This window comes from Danio rerio, chromosome 8, assembly GCF_052040795.2.
Source record: "Danio rerio strain M-AB ecotype USA chromosome 8, GRCz13ab, whole genome shotgun sequence".
NCBI lineage: Eukaryota > Metazoa > Chordata > Actinopteri > Cypriniformes > Danionidae > Danio > Danio rerio.
This window is the reverse complement of record NC_141028.1, coordinates 43,051,054-43,072,183: the sequence shown is the minus strand read 5'-3', so window position 1 is coordinate 43,072,183 and position 21,130 is coordinate 43,051,054. Positions and strand designations below refer to the sequence as shown.

Sequence of the window (21,130 nt, the reverse complement as noted above, 5' to 3'; positions counted from 1 at the left end):
TACATTTGTATAACTATTTGTTATAGAAAATAGTTAAATTTTTTATAAATGCCTGAGTCGATATGATCATCTTTTAAATATTTTATTTTTATTAGTAATTACTTTCACAAAATTTGCACAATCAGCTTTTTTGTTTTATTTATATATATAAAATAGTCTTAACCAATATATACATACATACAGAAAGACAGACAAACAGACACACCAGATAGATATATAGTATGTAACAAATGTGAGTGCAACCCCTCACATTTTGTAAATATTTATTCATAACTTTTCTGACAACAATGAAGAAATGACACTTTGTTATATCATAAAGTAATGAGTATAAAGCTTCTATAGCAGTTTAAATTTGCTGTCTTCTCAAAATAACTTAAAACACAGCCATTAATGTTAATCCATAAATCTGTTTGCAATAAAAGAGGTAAGTAAACGCTTAAGTAAAAATGTCAGAAAAGGGCCAAAAGTGTCAATGTTTGAAGGGCCAATAAGTGTCCAGGATTGATATTTTACAAGATATTTTCAATACACTTCTAGACAGCTTAAAATGACATTTAAATGCTTAACTAGGGTTATTAGGTTAACTATAGGTCAGGGTAATTGGGCCAGTTATTGTATAATGATGGTTTGTTCTGTAGACAATTGGGAAAAAAAATTGCATAAAGGTGCTTATAATTTTGAGCCTAAAATTGCTTTAAAAAAATTTAAAACTGCTTTTATTCTAGGTGAAATAAAACAAATAAGACTTTCTCCAGAAGAAAAAAATATTATCAGACATACTGTGAAAAAACTTTCAAAGGGGGGCTAATCTGACTTCAACTGTATATATATATATATATACGATATATTTATATCTATATTTACGATATAGATAAGATTTTATTATAAGATTTTTACAACTATTTTTTATTAAATAACATTTGAAAAATCTTTATAAACTGAAAATCAAAGAACAATATTAACTATGCAAATTATTAACAATATAAATAGCCATATATAAAATAAATAAATAGTCAAAGTTATATCACTTCTGTTTTCTTTGTAACAAAATACTGTTGAAAAACCAAACAGAACTAAACTCCATTGTGTAGATGGTTTAAGCATGTAGAAAATTATTTTTCAATTAAGTTCTCTTACATAGAAAAAGTAAATTAAATGGCTATTAGGGATGCTCATTTCGGTTAATTTTGTTAAATGACAACCGCCGCTCATTAATCGGTTATTAACGGTTAACTGGTCAGATTACTTTTAATTTTATATTAAACCAATTTTTGTGTCTGACACATTAAATATTGCATTTTAAAATACTTATTTATTTTTAAATGCAAGCATATTAATAACAGAACAAAACAACTGAGCATCTTCACGCACCTGCAGTGTTTAGCACAGAAGAGCAGAATAATCTAAATAAAATGAATAAAATAAATATGACTGCCCTAAATAATTTTTACATAAATAATTAATTTACATTACAAAACGAAAATACTGACTGATTCTCTTTAATAACCAGCTTAGGCTGTTTTTTTCCAATCATATGTTTTTTCTTCCGTCAAATAAAAATCGCAGACTTCCTCAAATTGCCCGCTTCACGGAAAATATGCATTTATTTAATGCCCCGCTGTTATTATTATAATCACAAAACCTTTTTACATTTTTAATAGAAATCATTATTTTAAAGATAATGTCTTGCTATATGGTTTCCTCTCTCTCCCTCGCGGTTCAAGTGCGCGCTGCGTGATGAAAAGACAACAACAACGTGCGCATATGTAGACTTTTTGTAAACAGTTTTGTTGTTTAAAAATGATAATGCATTAATGTGCATACATGCTTTATAAGCTGTAAAATAAAAAGTAAAGCCTATTTGTTGCGTTTATTACGCAGATCCAGGTCAACATCAGCGCTGGTTTAGCATCAACATGTCTTTATCAAACAGCAATATTCTTCTTCAATTTTGCTTCTTTGGCAAATGTGTCTGTAGGCACGGGTTATACGTTATCGTCCCGCAAGTTAAGTATGCCTTGCAGTTGAACAAGGGGCCGAAAACAAGGCGCACCTCATTGCCTTTATGTTGTCAAGGAAAAAAAAGTGAAGAAGTGCGGTCCTCTTATGAAACGACTGAATCAGCTGGGTATCAATTGTGCAAAAGTGTTGCTGTCTGTGTTGTTAAAATTGTAATATTTAATAGCCTACTATTGTGATATTCAAGATTTGTACATTCATCCAGCTCTGGATAACTTAAAACAGCGATTAGACCTTCAGAGCGGCATTAATGCGTCCTAAAGTAAAGCGAAACGGCTATAAACTCCAGCAAGATAGAGTGATTATATGCAGAGCCATGTACCTTTATCTTTAAATAAAGTATAACTATAGAAACTGTGTTCATTTTAACTGAAAGCTTTGTCGTGTTTCCTGGCCTCACGCATCGCGCACCTGTCAGTCAGCACGTAACGTTAACTCCCAAACGGTTAAACAGAAAGCGCACAGCACGGTTACAGAAAATTTTGCGCTGTTATAATTCACTTACCTTTTGGCTAAAAGTTACTGTTTCACACTGAGGTAACTGAGACTTAATGCCTGTGCTGCAAACCACAAATCAAGTAAACATAAAACAAATAAACAACTTATTTCTCTCAAGAAAAGCAAACTCGTTTGATTTAAGGGAGTTGAAAATTCTTCAGAAACAGCATCATGTCAACATTGCAGTGAAAAAACGTGACAACTTTCCTTACTCTGCAGAGGATTTGGGACATCTGTTGAACGCCCATCCCTCTCTGCGCAGCCACATTAACAGTGTGAGCAAAGTATCGTATATGCGGTGAAAATCTCGCCGACTCTAAATAGCATGTAGGATATATATTAGGGGCCAATGAATATCAAATCAAAGCACAACATTGTTCACAGTCAAATAAATAGTGTTAATGTTGTTTTCAAGTCACATTTGCAGGTTATTTTAGACCAAATATTCAAAGTGCCATTGTAAACAATATCGAGAGTGTCACTGAAAGTAAAGTTGTCACTGAATGAAAGTGTAAATATAAAACAAACTTTACCTTAATAACTAACACTTTCATGTTTCATTCTTAGCATTACAGTAAGTGTCCGCAGTTTAATTAACCATCTAACTGTTTTTGCTGAAATCATTGCTGCAATCAAAAACAAGTAATGTGTATGATTCAGCATAGCGAATTTGGCATCCTACCGTACAAAGCAACATGTTTGCTATTGCAGCCAGTCTTTTTTTGCAACCGGGGACCCATGTGACGTCATGTGTGACGTAGGTTGGCAATTCGTCTATACATTCAGTGAGAAAGTAGCCTGTATGACAGTTGAAAGCAATCAGTTACCAAATATTGTGAGTTTAACTGAAAGATTCATTCATTAATTTACTTTTCGGCTTAGTCCCCTTTAAGCCACAGTGGAATGAACCGCCAACTTATCCAGCATATGTTTTACACAGCGCATGCCCTTCCAGCTGCAACCCATCCCTGGGAAACATACATACACACTCATTCACACATACACTACAAACAGTTTTGCTTACCCAATTCACTTTTACCACATGATTTTGGGACTTATGGGGGAAACCGGAGCACCCGGAGGAAACCCATGCAAACACGGGAGAACATGCAAACTCCACACAGAAATGCCAACTGAACCAGACGGGGCTCGAATCAGCGACCTTCTTGCTCTGAGGCGATTGTGCTAATTTAACCCAGTTTATTTGAAAATGTTAATAGTTAAAAATAATTAAAAGTGCCCTAACAGTTATTGTTGTTGTCCTCAGGTGGGCGAGATTGAAGGAGACTGGCTGCGAGAGTTCTTCACTGTGAGTTTGTTTCCTTATAACATCTCCACTTTCAATTCAATTTCAATTCATCTTTATTTTTTTAGCACTTTTACAATGTAGATTGTGTCAAAGCAGCTTCACATAGAAGATTATAGTAAATTGAAACATTGTCAGTCCAGTTTTTAGTGTTGAAGTTCAGTTTAGTTCAGTTCAGTGGGGTTTAAAGTTCACTGCTGAGAGTTCAATCAAATCACTTATCCTGCTCTAGCACAATCAAAAAACAAAAGAACACAAACTATTTAAAAATAAAAAGTAAAAGTGCTGTGATTATAGCCATTACTGTTCGAACAGTCACATTTTTTGGCAGAGCTCTTCATCTGTTCAGGCCTGCTCAGAACAAGCACATGTATTTGCAGGGTGAACTTTACTTTATTGTCACTGTAAACCTAAGGTTTGTCACTTCACCCTGTTCTTGGTACACCATAAAATGATCTGCTGTTGTCACATTGCTGACTAAAAGGAAGTTGAGACAGATGACAATAATATTCATGATAGAGGGAAAATTGAGCTAGAAATGCCCATGAGTTCATAAACTCATGCATTATATGGCATGAATCATCAGGAAGGAACTAACATGAGGTCTAAGTCTGTCATTTAAGACATGTCAATTAAGACATTTACTGAGACATCTACATGATCTTATAAATTAAACATGATCATGTTTTCTTTGTTAACAGAAAGAGGTCTTTATTGTCAAATGTGGAAAAAAAGATATGCTCATGCATTCATCATAAATTCATGAGAGAAGTGTTTATTAGTTGCATGTAAATAATACAATTATGTAACTGAATTATTAAAGGAATATGCAATGGAATTGGCATGTCCATCTTTTAAGAACTAATATTTTTCCATTAATTATATTTTAAGTTATCAAGCAGGTTTATATCTTCCTCATAGTAGCCTGCAGGTAAATAGACAGACCCTAACACTAGCCAATCACAGCACATATAGCATGTGACATCTGCCAGTTGTGAACTAAAGTTGGCCGGTCAAAGGCATAAAACTTTAGGGCTGAGAATGAATACCTGTGTGCAAGTGAAAAAAATACACCAAGAATGCTATATAATTAATGCATAATTCAAGCATATATTCATTGTAATCAAGCATATACTTATTGTAAAGTGTTAACAAATAAGTACTTTAGGGATCTTATTTTACTTTGTAACATAATTTGTGAAAATAACCTAATAAGTCTTTTTGAAATTTAACAAAAATATGTATTAAAATATAAATGTCAGTTTTAGCTGTAGTATTTAGTTGAAAAACAGATATATGATTCTCATGATAAGATCGCTTTAAAATTCACAGAACCAACAACTGATAAAGTAAATTAATTTATGTAAATCATATCTTTATAGACGGTCCACATGTACAAGCCACGCTTCGTCGCCCTGCACTTTCAGGAAGTTGGGGGAAAGGACTATATGGTGAACATGGGCCATGCAGAGAACTTTTTCTGGTGAGGATATTGCAAATTCTGTGCAGTAAACTCTATTCAACCAAAAGTGTGATTCCTCAAAAGGTTTATAAGGAGATAAGATGGTAGTTGCTTTATTCGGTGAGGTGAGGTAATTTTTTTGCATCTATATGGTTAATGATTAGCCTCACAAGAACTTAGCCTCACAAGACTTAAGCCGAAGGAAAATGAATTAATGAAAAACCTAAATTTAATTTGTTAATCATATAAAGTGACCATGTCTCTTGTGAAGACTTTCATTTGAATTTATTTTACAACCTCTTTATGAACATTTTGAAGCAGGTTTTTAAATGAATAGACACTTTGACTTGAGGGACAGATTTAGTTTATATAGTAAATCCCTTCATTTGTGTTCGACTAAATGAATAATTAAACAAAATCTGATGCGTTTGTAATGAAATTAGGGTGAATCTTCAGTTTTCTGCCAACAACAAATCACAAAAAGTTTATTATTTCTGTTTCGATATTAATTTTAACCTATTTTTATCTTCTGATTATAGGACCATTGAGTCTAGCTCTGAGATGGCAGACTTCGATAGAGTATGTGTCTATGTGGACAGTCATTTCAAGGCTGTGGACAATTTCACAGTGAGTAATATGGTTGTAGCAATATCTGTTAAGGTAATTCCACTTGGTTTTTTAGCGATTTAGGTCAAGTGAAACATCTAACCATTACACAAATCACTACATTGTGTTGTGCTGTGGCTGGTATTATGTCCACTAGGTGGAGCTCTATTACAATTTTGTGAATGCTCTGCTGCCAAGTCACAGGCTCCATTCAAAAGTGTAGGCTATTATGTTTAAATGCTGCATTCAAAGTCAAGGGCCCTTTACTTTGAAAGAAGCAATTGCACACATAGGCACCTCATGAATATATATATATATATATATATTATATAATTAAATGCGTTCCTACAGGATGTCTTACAATATTATATTTGTGCATGTACATTAGATTATGCTATGGTCCATATTGAAAATGAGTATTCAGAATCAAATTTAAACATGTAAACACAAAGAACATATTCTAATTTGTTTTAAAATGTATGTATTGTTTATTTTAAAACAAATAAGCATCTTTAGTTGACTTCTCTAGTAAATTCTCGTTTTAGCTGCTGTCTAATGGCAGTGATGGTCCAGAGAACAAAAAGAGTCCTGGGGTACCCCATTCATCACTCAGTAAAAAAAATCTATGAAATAAGAGAATTTGTTGGTGTCTGTCAGGGTATTAACCCTCACAGCCCACCAAGGTGAGAGGTGCTGTGTGTGTGTGCTTGCACGCTATATGTTTGGTTTATAACTTGATGGACTGGGTTAATGTGCAGGAGTGGCCAGGCAGTGGACTGAGTCAATACGTTTAACTCCAGATTAAAACTATTGATTAGACCCCTCTCATCCTAACATGATAAATAAACTGAAAGTCTACAAGTGAGTGAGAGTGTGTACCTGTTTAGGTTAGGGAGTTTTATTTTTCTATGTGAATCCTTTGTTCCCTCTGAGTTTTATTTATTTTTTGCCACCAAATTATGGGACAATGTAAAAATATCATAGAAAAAAATGATCTTGTCCAGCCAAATTTGTCTTATAACATGGGTCTCTTTCAGTGTTAAAACCACCCCCAGGCATGGGCACACACGCGCACACACACACACACACACACACACACACACACACACACACACACACACACACACACACGCACACACACACACACACACACACACACACACACACACACACACACACACACACACACACACACATAAAGGCACACTTGCAGAAATCTTCATCAATCAGGCCACTGCAGCATTTATGTATTGACTTAAAAGTGATTTTTTTTTATCTAAACACCATTTGTACAATTTGTCCACAACCTCTTTCCAGTCAAGTGATGATTCACAACCCTCAGAAAACTAATTGCAAATCAATACACATGATGTGAGACAAATCAGAATGAAGGTGCGTGTTCATACAGCTGATGGCTGTGTTAGAGAGAGTATATGCGTGTAAACCGTACGTTTATGCACTGCCATCAGGGTTTAGTAAATTTTAGTAAAATTTAGTAAAATTTATCATTTTAATTTTAGCAATCACAGTTAATTGCTTTGGGAATCATTTTTTCTCAAGCTACTTTGACATTCTGACAGTATTTTTTTTTTCATTTATTAAAACTGTAGTAGTGGGTAGCACAATCGCCTCACAGCAAGAAGGTTGCTTGTTCGAGCTCTGGCTGGGTCAGTTGGCATTTCTGTTTTAAGTTTGCATGTTCTCCGGGTACTCCGGTTTCCCCCACAGTCCAAAGACATGCGATACAGGTGAATTGAATAAGCTAAAATGGCCGTAGTGTATGATTGTGTGTGCAAGAGTGTGTGGGTGTTTCCTAGTGTTGGGTTGTGGCTGGAAGGGCAACCATTGCATGAAACATTCATTCTGCTGTGGTGACCCCTGATTGATAAAGGGACTTACCTGAAAAGAAAATGAATTAATGAATGAAAACAGTAGTACAGTAGTAGAACAGTGCATTCAGGAAAATTTTGTAGCCTACAGTCTAACTGACAGTCAACATTCATCTCATACTGCAACAGAAGACAAAACAAAATGATGATTAAAAAGTTTAAAAAGTCATGATTATTACACCTGAAAAAACAATATCTATAACCTACTCAATATTGCACAAATATTTTAAAAATAAAATTCACACATCTGGAACATTTTATTGAGTAGTTTTTTTTTAGACATCGGATGTAAATAATATAATTAACTAAAAGCACTTGTTCTTTTAAATGCATTTTACTTACTGTTAAAAAACACAACTGTTAAATTTTATGTAAAACAACAGCAGCTGTGGTTGCTAGAATGACCAATCACTCTGAAGAGTAAGAAAACGAGACAATGAATGCCTATGGAAATGTGGGTTACGGACATAACCAGAACGTTCCCGATAAGGTTGGGAAATCTGAAGTGTGTCTATAAGCACTCTATGGGAGAGTGTATTAGGGCTGCTCGATTTTGGGAAAAATCATAATCACGATTATTTTGTTCGTAATTGTTATCATGAATATTCAAAACGATTATCAGTTGAAGTCAAAATTATTAGCGCTTCTGTGATTTTTTTTTAAAAATCAATATTTCCCAACTGATGTTTAACAGAGCAAGGAATTTTAACAGTATTCCCTCTAATCTTTTTTCTTCTAGAGAAATTTGTTTTATTTAGGCTAGAATAAAAGTAGGTTTAAACATTTTGAAACACATTTTAGGGTCAATATTATTAGCCCCCTTAAGCAATATATTTTATGATTGTCTGCAAAGAAAATACTGTTATACAATGAACTGCCTAATCACCCTAATTAAGCCTTTGAATCACACTTTGATTCTGAATCCTTGTATTTTGAAAAATATCTAGTAAAATATTATGTACTGTCATTATAGCAAAGATAAAATAAATCAGTTAGAAATGAGTTATTAAAACTATTATGTTCAGATATAAATAAATAAAAAAATCTGTCCATTAAACAGAAATTGGGGGAGGAAAGGGTTGCTAATATTAAGGAGGGCTAATAATTCTGACTTCAACTGCAAATATATTTATTTTCCACCCTGCAAAGGAAAGAGAAATAAATGCAATAGAATAAAAATATGAAACAAACTGTGCTTTAAGCATATTCACTGTAAGAAAAACACTTTAGCTACAAAAGCCCTTCAGTCAAGAGCAGAGAGGGATTTTCTCCTTTTGTTGTTGGATTAATAATGATAAAAACAGGTGGCAGCAGGAATATCGCACGCTGTCACTTTAATGGTTTCTTTCATGTGTATTTTGATTCTCAACTCGTTTGTTTATTACACAAATGAGGGTTAATATGAATAATCACTAAACACCGTGTTTTGACACCTATTTGACCATTAAAGCGCTCACATTAAGATGACTGTAGATGTGTGTGCCCTGCTTGTCTCAGTGTGTGAATGAGACCAATTGCAGACTGATGCTTCTGACTGTGTGTGCGTGCCGCACACATACACACACACACACACACACTAGCACGCAGTCTTTCGCGCTTTTGAGCGCAACCAATGTGTACAACTGGAAAGGGGGCGGTATATGATGCAATAATTATTTATCTTGATTAATGGTTATTCATAATCGTTGGAAGCCAAAATCGAAATCGAGATCGGATTTTCGATTAATTTCACAGCCCTAGAGTGTACAGAACACATTTGATGATAAAATTGCTAAGCACAGCCTGATCACAAAACATCACAAAAAGTCCCTTGGCTCTTTAATTAACGGAGTATGAGAATAATTTAGGGGGTTGTATATTGTCTTTTAGATAGCTCACTGTAGTCTAGGGATTTTAGAAATATGCCACTACTTTGGGGACACATTCCAGTGCCGAAGGGCCGGGACACTGCGGAGACAACCTGCTACTCAATGAGGAGACCCGGCAGGAATGTAACTTGCTGGTTAGCTGGTAGGTAAGACACGGTCGCATGGAAATGGGCAACACCCTGTAGCTGAATGACGCACATGGGATCGCCGACATGTAATACGCATTGCTGGCACCAATACCTAGCACCTGGGTAGACCAAGCATGCATGACAAACATTGTACGGGGCCAGCCACCCAGCTCCTCTGTGGGTCGGGTGCATGGAGCCTCGTGTTGGATGCTTGGGGCTTCAGAGGAGCTCTCTAGGGTTTTCCAGATGGGGAACCCGGTAAGCAGAGCAGAAGAAGCACACACATATCTGGTTAGGAAGAATGGCACAGCAAGCAATTTGGGACTTCAAGCTTAGTTTCTACAGAACGGGACACAGCAGTGAAAGGGCTGGGTCCACCTCCTCCACAGGCAGCCGCTTACAGGTTCACTACCTGTTCTCAAAAGGTGTGGTAAAAACCTTACACATATAACTTAGCCAGGGTCTCGGGATAACACGAGAGTAGGCCTGCCCAGATAGCCAGCATGGTTTGATTACTGAAAATGCCTAAACCTCTTGATCGATACCAATGTAAGCAGCAGAGCTGGCTTCATAGACAGAAATCTTAAAGATACTGAATTGTGTGGCTAAAATGGACCTTGCTGCAGACAACAAGGGCTACAGAATGATCCCAGCAGAGCATGAGAAAGGGGGCCGAGATGTCTCTGAGGAACCAGGTGATGAGGTTATGCTTACCCAGCAAGCTGCCATCCGCCACATCGTGAGCGAAGAGGGGCTGTTGCAAGGAGTGTGAGTTCGAAAACTCAGGTCTGATTGGGCCATGGAGGCACAACAAGCAAGAAATGCTTCTCATCCACCCTAATGTTGCACAGGGTCAGTGCGAGCAGGCTTACTGGGGAAAACGCATATCGCACAGGCCCTGGGGCCAGCTGAGAGCCAGTTTCCTCCTGTTTGCTGGGTAATGCAATTACCAGTCTGAAGAAAACCAGGCTCAGTGTTAAAAATGCTTGTTGCGCCATTCTCCTTAACCCAGAGATACATGTGCCTATTACCCTCTGCTAGTAAGTTTGTGGTGAACCCTATGGAGTTCCTCCGAGGACCCCAACTCCTGACTCAGCAGATAAGTTGTGTGCTTGGCTCATGATATTGTCTGGTATGTCCACTTGATTAACCCGCGTTCTTGGGATTGGTGCCTACTATGTGCATTACCACTCACTGATGCCATATGGTTAGTCAGCCATAGTAAGTCCCCCTTCCAGGCTGGACCTGGTCTTCCCTATACCAGCTAACAACCCTGCCCATATGTAGCGCTCCCCTAAATAGGGCTGTAGCTCATATTTGTGTATTGTAACAGTGTTTCCCCATTTGGCTAGATAGTAGTCTTTGCAGTGCCTTGTCCTAACTTTGGGACTGAGATGCTGTCCCAACTTACTGTCATAACTTAAAAATCTCTAGTCTACAGTATGTACTGTAAGTTCAAGTTTTACAGCAAAATGATGTTTCTTTCTTGATTTTAAGGTAAACTGCTGCCAGCAATCTACAGTTTTATTTTTAATTTTTTTACCTTCATAGTTTAATGTACTGTTAATTTTTTTACATTGAGTTTTTAATTCTCCCCCCTTTAAACCTAAGAGCAAATTCTTCAGTTTTAATTGACCCTTCAATAATCCACACCCAAACACCACCAGTCATGGCTTAGCAAATGTAGCTAGGCGGGGGATGCCTGTCAAGCCTTTGAGTGAGTGAAACAAACCAAAGAATTGTGCATATGAATTATGCAAATCTGATATCCCCAGTATCCTAAAAGTTTGCATGGGGTAGTGTAAAATTTTCCCTTCCCAAATCCTAAAACCCAAAGGGAAAAATTCAATTTGTGGATCAAGCAGTGTGGGCCATGAACGCAGCACAATACAGTCATGTTTCCATTAAGGTATGAATATTTTAATCATATCAGAGATATGAACACAAACTGAATTGTGAGGACTTGCAATCTATATTCTGTAATTTAAAGCCGTCATGTCCCTGTCAGAGCTTCAATTGGGTGATGTTTATGTTTATGTGGAAAGTCTTCAGCAGTTTAGTCAATAGTGAAGACGTTATAACACATGTCTGCTTTGCATGTTTGTTTTCTAAGATTCACTGGTAGGAAAAATCTATTCGTTCACTTCTTCTATTTATGCTGGTAGGGAAAATCTATCCATTCGCTTCTATTTATACTTTGACTTTGCATTTCAATTTATACTTTCATTGCACTTTAGAATTTAATTGCTAATTAGAATGGAAACTACAAAAAGCATACAAACACACTGATAGTTAAAGGGACTGTACCTTGTTTTGGGTCAATAATTCTACCATTCGGCACAAATGCATAGTTTTTCCTTTTCACATTTTGTATATTTTTAAAAATCTAAGTTCTTGCCAGTCAATATGAGCCCAGAACAGTTTAGAATCTGTTATTTTTGCCGTCTTCTCATTTTCTCATTCCTCGTCTCTCTCCACCTTGTCCCCACTTTGTGTATGTGCCCACTGTAATGTTTAGTCTCTCAAGACTGGTCATCTAGAAAGCACTGTCATATTAAAAAAGCATAATTTATCTCACAAGATTTATATCTTTCTCCTGGGATGGATTATTTGAAGAAAACATGACTGTGTAAACGTGTGTTTATGGTGTGGTGTACTTCATGTCAAAACATCGCTCAACAGCAGGTCATTTTTACCTGCCAGCCATGGGGCTTTTGTTGGGCTAACAGCAGGGCCCTGTGTTTAATCCCTGTATGATTGTTTTAATTTTCAGTTCGTATTGATCTCTCTGGGGATGGATTGATGTGCACTCACTGGAGCAAGCAGCTAGTACATTAAATCCATTTGGCGTGCTGTCAAAAAAGACACAAGAAGTGTTTGTGAGAGGTTTGCAGTATCATAAAACCAGAAGTGTTTTTTTTTTTTTTTGCTATAACAGAGTATTGAAGGTCATTGTGTAATAATTAAGACGTGAGCACATCATCAACCGAAAATCAGAGCCGATCTTCAAATACTGAGAATCTGTTTGGGCCTGATTCTAACTAGATCAACAGTCCAGTATCTACCGAGTAAACTATTAGGGCTTATTTTAGAAGATCACTTGAAATTATAAAAGATTGTATGTTTAACTGATTATTTTATCTGATTTTAGGCTCTAGGAAGCATGTATTTCATCCATAAATCACTGAAGAATATCCAGCAATATGATTTCAATGGTAAGAGCCTTATTTCAATAAATGTGCTGTACATTATTTATACTTCTATAAATGATTCTGGTTGATTTTAATACTTTTAAGTATTTTTTTCAACAAAACTCCATGTCTCCATGCAAAATCTTTTACAATAAAAATGTAAATAGAGTCTCGATACTGATTAATGTATTGTCCTGATTGCCTATTTTGGGTATATTTTGCTATAATGGCTAGCTTATACAACTTTTCTTTGAATCAGATGAATTCACAAAAATAGATTGTATGTTTTTTAAGAGTCTAAGAGTGGCCAGGGATGCCCAACCCTGCTTCTAGTTCAGGTGTTTTTGATGGTAGCTGTCCAGGAGGAGGGTTGGAGACCCCTGTCATTGTTTCAGGGAGAGCTGTGTAATAGGAAAATATATGTTTTGCTTAAATAATTATTTTAGAATATCAGCAGTTGATGATGTTTAGTTGAACATATTGTTCTTTTTAATTACCAAAACTTTGTACTATTGATTTTAAATAAAACATACTGAATTTAATGTATGACAATAATATGTATTTGAACAAATTTTACATTTCATCAAAACAGAGAAACAGTATTGTTACTTAAATTTTTTTTATTTCATTTGGGCTTTTTTATTAAAAAAATGTTTATATGGTGAAATTGAATGAAATATCAATATTTTTTAAATTTATTTTATTTGTATTGAGTTACATGATCAAAATGTTTAATTTATGAACTAAATTTTGTACTAAAAATCTAAATTATTTCATGAAATTCAAATAATTTTGCACAAAAGCTCACAAAAAGGAAATCATCATATTTACTGACATTACCAAAGCAATACATTTCCAACAAAAAACAACACAAATTAATGTTCTCCTTTAAATAATTTGGTTACTGTCTTTTATTGAACTGGATATAATCTCGTAAGCTTTTTTCACTTGTCTTCATTTGTAATGGTCGCAGCATTTCATGAATAATCTCTCAAGAAGAGGTCTAATAGAAGAGCCATCAAGATCAGTAGACCAATAAATTTAGTGACCCATCAAATCAGTCTCTCACAGATCTTGCTCTTATAGCCTACAGTGTTAGTATTAGTAAATCGGTTTTACGTTTGCATTTTCCTTTACAATATCTCTTGTTTGTTCTTTCCTTCTTCTTGTAGTGAAAGATTTTAAAGTTGTGTCTGGCCATAACAAGTATGTGGGCTCGCTGGATGGAGTGACAACCATGGAAAAAGAGAAATTTCCCAAGAACTTTTGGCCTGATGTAAGTGTGTGTAGTGGATTTTCATTCACTTCAGTGTCTTATACGCATAAGAGTATAAATTCAGTCAGAATGAATTAACGAATTAATAGCATCCATTTCGTGAATTAACGGAACATATTTGAACATGTATTATTGTGAAGTAAGTTTAATTACTCATTTTCCCATCCTGCTGCAAAAAGTGTTTAAATTACAGTAATACTTGGTAATTTTATAATCTTAAAGTTGGCATGAAATTAAATTTATTCTTCTTATATATTTGTATATATAAGTGTTTGTTATAAACAGTATGTCTGCATTTTTTTATTAAAAAAAAAAAAAAAAACATGCCGTCATAATCTTACAACAATTAAGATTAAGATTAAATTAAGATAAACTTCCCGTCCCCCTGGGAAATGAGATTTCTTTTCTTCTGGTCACATGGAATGCTTTTTGTGAGGGGCTGTCAGAGTATTTCTCATTTTTGTTTGTTTCATCCATTATTATTTTTCCTCCATTTTGTTAGATGATCCAGTGATCCAATTGATTCAATGATCCAACTTCCAATGATCCAATTGGTTCGGCACTACTTTTTTCTCAATTTAGAACTGTTTTAATTGGATGTACGTCACAAACCCTGTTTCATGCCAATTTTAAAAATGTGTAGTTAAATATTAAATTGAAATATTTTTTAAATAGTGATCAAAATGTATTAGTTTCATTATGTGGCTGTTTATTTTGATATAGTTTATTATTTTAAATTCTTGTGAAAGTTGAAACCTCCATCCTAAAGAGGGGGAAAGTGCCCAGATAACCTAAAAATATTTTATGTGTAAAATTGAATAGATCATTATTTAATGAAATAGCTTTCCTGAATGAGATTCTACACTCACCGGTCACTTTATTAGGTATACCTTACAAGTACCAGGTTGAACCCTCTTTTGCCTTCAGAACTGCCTTTATCCTTCGTGGCATAGATTCAACAAGGTGCTGAAAATATTCCTCAGAGATTTTGGTTCACACTGACATGACAGCATGACGCAGTTGCTGCAGATTTATCGGCTGCACATCCATGATGCAAAATCTCTCAAAGGTGCTTTATTGGGTTGAGTCTGGTGACTGTGGAGGCCGTTTGAGTACAGTGAACCTATTTTCATGTTCAAGAAACCAGTTTGAGATGATTCGCACTTTATGACATGGTGCGTTATCCTGCTGATGTAGCCATTAGAAGGTGGGCACACTGTGGTCATAAAGGAATGGATTTGGTCAGCAACAATACTCAGGTATGCTGTGGCGTTGGCACAATGCTCAATTGTACTAATGAGCCCAAAGTGTGCCAAGACAATTACACCACCACCACCACCACCACCAGCAGCCTGAACCATTAATTCAAGGCAGGATGGACCCATGCTTTCATGTTGTCGATGCCAAATTCCGACCCTACCATCGAGACTCATCAGACCAGGCAACATTTTTCCAGTTTTCTATTGTCCAATTTTGGTGAGCCCGTGGAAATTATACCCAGAGTTTCCTGTTCTTAGCTGACAGGAATGGCACCCGATGCTCAGTTTGAATTGCAGCAGATCATCTTGACCATGTCTACATGTCTAAATGCAGTGAGTTTTTGCCATCTGATTGGCTGATTAGAAATAAGCGCTAACGAGCAGTTGAACAGGTGTTAATATTAAAGTGGCCGATGAGTGTATGTTGGCAAATATTGCATTTAATTTTTTGTAAATATCTTTAGTGTCTTATTCTGTAAGCTATGGCATTCATAGGAAATTGTTGGTTCATTAAAATATTAAACACAAAGTCTTCTACTGTTTTTCTGGCAAGTACAACAAAGTACAGGGGCTCATGCTTGGTCTGTCAATGGCTATCAAATGCCTCTAATTTTAACATGCATATGTGTGTGTGTGTGTGTGTGTGTGTGTGTGTATGTGTGTGTGTGTGTGTGTGTGTGTGTGTGTGTGTGTGTGTGTGTGTGTGTGTGTGTGTGTGTGTGTGTGTGTGGATTTTATTACAGTTCAAGTGGTCCAGAAAGGGCTACATGAGGACACGATGGATCATTCACAACCAGTATGTTTTCACCTTTTGTGATGACTCCTTTCAACTTTCATTACAGTCTATCATGTATGTGTTTTTGGTTCCCACTCAAGGCATACATGTTATGTTAGTTGTTTGTTATTGGAATAGATTGTCATCATAAACACATTAAAAGCAGCTTGATGGCAGCAGTACAACAGAACATTGTAGAATACTGAAGATTGAGTGACAAATAAATGCAGTCTGTGCTTTTCATCAGCTAATGTCCCAGATCCGTCAAAGATACTGACAGGACTTATGTACCGTCAAATTGTGTATTTCTGTATATACAGGGGCTTAGACCTGGTGAATGTTCATCTGTTTCATGATGCCTCCAACCTCATAGCTTGCAACTCTAGTCCTTCGGTGTATTCTGCAAACCGCAAGAAAGCACTCAGATATGTCATCAACAGGTTTGTACTTTTTATTATTCACTTGAATTATACAAATGAGTTTGTATGAATACATTTTAGATTGAACAATGTAGTTTGCACTGTGCTTTTGCGTTACTCTTTTTGTTTTCTTGGTGTGTTAGATAAATATAGTATTGATCTGCTCTCATACGCATTTTCTTGTTGTGATGTTTTATTTTACATTCATCAGGAAACAGACACACAAAGCCTTCCCCAGTGTGTAGAGAAAAAAAAAATTAAAACTGAATAAAATGTATTCGTGTATGTGATAGATTGTGATATATTTTCTTCACATTGAAACTAATAATCGGTCTAATTGCAAGCAGTATTTTTAAAGGGGTGGTCCAGAGTCTATTTATAAGGATTGATTGTGTTTATAAGATCCAAAGCAATGTGTGCTCATGCTTCATTTGTTAAAAATCATGTTTATATATATATATATATATATATCTTACTTTGATTATGTACAGCTACTCATCTAATATGAAAATGGCTGTCATAATTCCTAGTTCCCACTATCAAGAGGCTCTGATTGGTCAGCTAACTTAATGTGCTGTGATTTACAAATCAACTCTATGTCACTAGGAAATGCAGCTCGCCCCTATAAACATGCATTTTTGTGCTGTGTAAACACTGTCAGTGAGAGTAGCTGTTAGGCTTATCAACATGAATCAGACAGAAAATGACAAAGGACACAGCTGAACCTCATGTCTGCTCTCTAAAATAAAATCTGACAAGTGTCTTTCATATATATTCGGGTTATAAGCATGTGTAAGTAATATAAAACGTTCACATAATTTTTGTGAGTTTATTATTTGAGGTGTAGAACACAGAGAAAGCGGCAACACAGAGAAACACTACACGCGCTACTGAAGATTGTGACACATGGGTTTGACGGATAAATATTAATTTGTAGTTAAATTGTTAACGGTGCCAAACCGCATTTTTTATTGTTGACATCCTTGTTTACATCCTTGCTACAACATACAAATTTTCACCAGACACTGCGCATGTAATTGCTCAATTTTAACAAATAAAAAATACGAACAGGTTGTGGCTTACAATCCACAGCTTGGTCTATTATAGTTAGAGCTGCTCTTTGAGGAGTTTTTAGCCGAATCCAGCACTGAACTGGAAGAGATTCTGGAAGCTGTTCTTTGTCAAATGTTAGCTATGTATTTTTTTTATATAATTCTCTGGAACATAATCAAAATTAAATTATAAGCACTTCTCTCTTTGTGTCATGTCCTTTTAAAGGCCAAATACCCAAATGGTTTTACATATACTCGAAATTAGACCTCTGCCTTAACCCATCCAATGGCACACACATTTTGAGTGAGGAGTGTGAGCACTGATAGACACACACAGTGACAAATATATTGCTTAGCTGGGTATCAAAGATGGAGAGAGTGATGATCATTCAATCCCCCCATCCTCACTTCCTGCCAGGACCGAGATTTCATCCCACAACCTTATGTATATGATACCTATTTCAAGTCCAATTCCCTGAGGTCACAACTGTATACAAGTTACTGAGAGCCAAAATAAAGCCCACATGGGCAACTATCTAATAAGAAATGACAGCATCAAAGCATAATGGTTAGAAATAATGTAATGTAATGTAATGTGTATTTATATAGCACATTTATTGTGTACGGCCATACACCCAAAACCCTTCACAATCATGAGGGTGGAGTCTCTCCACACCATCACCAGTGCAGCATCCGCTTGGATAATGTGACAACACCACAGTACAACGGCGCCAAAGCGCTCACCACACACCAGCTATAGGTGGAGTGGAGAGACAGCGATAGAGCCAATTTAGTGGATTGGGATTATTGTATGGCCATGGTGGGTATGGAGGCAATGAAGGGAATTTGGCCAGGACACTGAGGTTACAACCCTACTCTTTACAAGAAGTGCTATAGGATTTTTTGCATCTGAAAGACGGTGCTCAATGACAGTATAGTGTCCCCTTCTCTTTACTGGGGCATTAGGACTCACACAGACCACAGATTGAGCAGTCCCTGCTGGCCTCACTAACACATTCCGCTTCCAACAGCAACCTAATTTTCACATGTAGTCTCTCATGCAGGTACTTACCAGGCTCAGCCCTGCTTTGCTTTAGTAAATAACCCGTCTTGGGCTGCAGGGTGATATGGCTGATAATATACTGTTCAATAACTGTCTTTTAGCATAAATGACATTCAATATAATGTATTAAACTCTCATTCTCTTCTCTTGAAGGATAACAGATAACACCTACAGCCCTCTCCCCTTCTTCCTGTTTGGAGATTTCAATTTTCGTCTTGACACACTCAGTCTAGTGCAGGTAGACTTGATTGATATGTTCTTCACAGAGAACCAAAATACACATACATTCTATAAATATTAATATGATTATTTACTTGTTTGAAGAACCTCTCCCTGTCGGCTGAGATCCAGACGGTTAAAAAAGGCAGTAGCAATGAGGTTGAAAAAATCATTTGTGAAGAGAAAGACAATGACCACAAGGTAAATACAATTTTTGAAGTCATCTTGAGAAAGAAAAGAAAAAAGCTTACAAATTCTGTTTACATCACTTAAGGAGTTAATGTTTGAGCCATTCACACATTTTCAGTTTGTGTTTTGTACAGCGTACATTACTTTTTGTTTTGTTATATATAAAATATAACACTACATATTCATTTTGCATTGCATTTGTCAAAATTACCATATAAACATGTATTGAGTTTGTTTAGAATTTAATTGAGCATGCATAATTTTAAAGCCTTCAGCAAATCTACTGTGACCCCTGCTTTTCTGAAATATTGTTAGCATATATGTTCAACGCTCTGATCTTATATGCTGGAGATGATAAATTTTTTTTTCTTTTTGTGTGCGCTCAGACATATCCAGTACACTGTCCAGCCAGATTTATGGTTCTTAGAGGGTTGATATTGACTTCATGCCAGTCCAGAAAATGCGAGCTTGCATTTAGATCACTCTTGCGGACGTGTGCTTCATTTTATGTGGCAGCAAAGTTGGAGTTACTCTCCATTCTTTACTAGTTTTATATGCCCTGCATTCATTTATCTTTCTTTTTTCACTCTTTTGTTTTGCCTCTAGACTATTTTATACTCATGTTTTGTTCCTGTTTTTAATCATTTGATCACTAGGTCCTCCTTCATATAGAGACAAAGTTATTTGCTTACTTGCACCAGGCTGTGTTCAGAGAAAACAACGGAAAAGAGGTCTGAAATTAGTTTAAGTAATAAAACATTTGACTGAAATTAAATAATAGAAAAATAAAAGAGTATATTTATTGATAAAAGATTTTGCTTATCTATGTTTATGACTCTCAGCTGCTGAAGTACGATAAGGAGATCTCTGCATTCCATGACGTCATCACAGAGGAAGATATCGCATTTCCTCCGAGGTGCGCAGCTTTAGAATTTTTTCTTAAAAACATGACTGTAAAGTATTTATTACAACACTCCAAAGGTAAATATCTAAGAATAATCAAATTTGTATTCAAACCTTTTGTCAATTGGAACTTCCTGTTCATCAAATCCTGAAGAAAAAAATCACACTTTACAGGTATTTATTTAACAGCACAACTGTATGTATATTAGTGGTGGGCAAAAAAACTGCATCCAAAATAAAAGTTTTTTTTTTTTACATAATATACAGTATGTGTGTGTGTGTGCACTGTGTATTTTTATTATTTAGCTATAAGCACTCACTTGCATGCATCTATTTGGGAAAAAGTATATTTTGTTCAGATAGAAATTATTTTTGTATATGATATATACATTATATTGGACCCTTAACAAGTGGGAGGCACATACTGTATGTTGTACTGTTGTAATTCCTACAGCGTTCACCTGATTTGGATGTAAATACCCTCAAATTAAAGCTGGTTTGCAGTTAAAGTAATGTTATGTCCATGTAATGTCCAAGAATGTTAGAATTATGTCGATGTCCAAATATTTATATACCTAACTGTTCATATTATACTAAATAGGCCGTAGTGAATGTGTGAGAGTGTATGAGTGTTTAACCGTTACTGGGCTGCAGCTGGAAGGGCAAAACAAATGCTGGATAAGTTGGTTGCGACCCCTAATGAATAAAGGGCTAAGCTGTAGGAAAATGTATAATCGCAATTAATTTTTGCCTAGCACTAATTTATATATAATAATAAAAGATAACATTTTTTAATGTTTTCTCAAACATGCATCCTTAAAAGCTGGAGCAGTGGCTGCTGAAAAATAACCACTGAAATAAATGAGATTTTTAGATATTTTTGAATAGAAAGCAGGTACTGTTTTCATTTGTTATTAATAATTAACTAACAATATTTTTGTTTGGTATACTGCACTTATAAGACATAAAAAATCATTTCAAAGTTGTAGTGTGAAATATGGTAATTAA

At 35.6% G+C, this 21,130-nt stretch overlaps 1 protein-coding gene and 1 long non-coding RNA gene across 7 annotated transcripts in view; one reads left to right on the top strand and one right to left on the bottom strand.

The window, feature by feature from the left end:
• The window catches only part of LOC147842795 (uncharacterized), a 294,644-nt gene extending 274,372 nt beyond the window's left edge, over nucleotides 1-20,272 (bottom strand). Inside the window, exon 1 of the long non-coding RNA XR_015498310.1 lies at nucleotides 17,282-20,272. This is a non-coding gene — a long non-coding RNA (uncharacterized LOC147842795). The remainder of the gene's footprint in view (nucleotides 1-17,281) is intronic.
• inpp5l (inositol polyphosphate-5-phosphatase L) overlaps nucleotides 1-21,130 on the top strand; it is a 49,118-nt gene that overhangs the window by 21,054 nt on the left and 6,934 nt on the right. For 3 of the 6 annotated variants that reach the window (XR_015497257.1, XM_087263846.1, NM_001037569.2), the window contains 11 exon segments: nucleotides 3,785-3,826; nucleotides 5,206-5,306; nucleotides 5,825-5,912; nucleotides 12,928-12,991; nucleotides 14,140-14,243; nucleotides 16,246-16,298; nucleotides 16,598-16,717; nucleotides 18,965-19,049; nucleotides 19,136-19,231; nucleotides 19,876-19,950; nucleotides 20,062-20,135. Coding sequence is in view for 4 of the 6 variants with exons in the window: in XM_087263846.1 (XP_087119972.1) it covers nucleotides 3,785-3,826; nucleotides 5,206-5,306; nucleotides 5,825-5,912; nucleotides 12,928-12,991; nucleotides 14,140-14,243; nucleotides 16,246-16,298; nucleotides 16,598-16,717; nucleotides 18,965-19,049; nucleotides 19,136-19,231; nucleotides 19,876-19,950; nucleotides 20,062-20,135 (902 nt within the window). In the remaining 2 variants the exon portion in view is untranslated. 6 annotated transcript variants of the gene reach the window in all.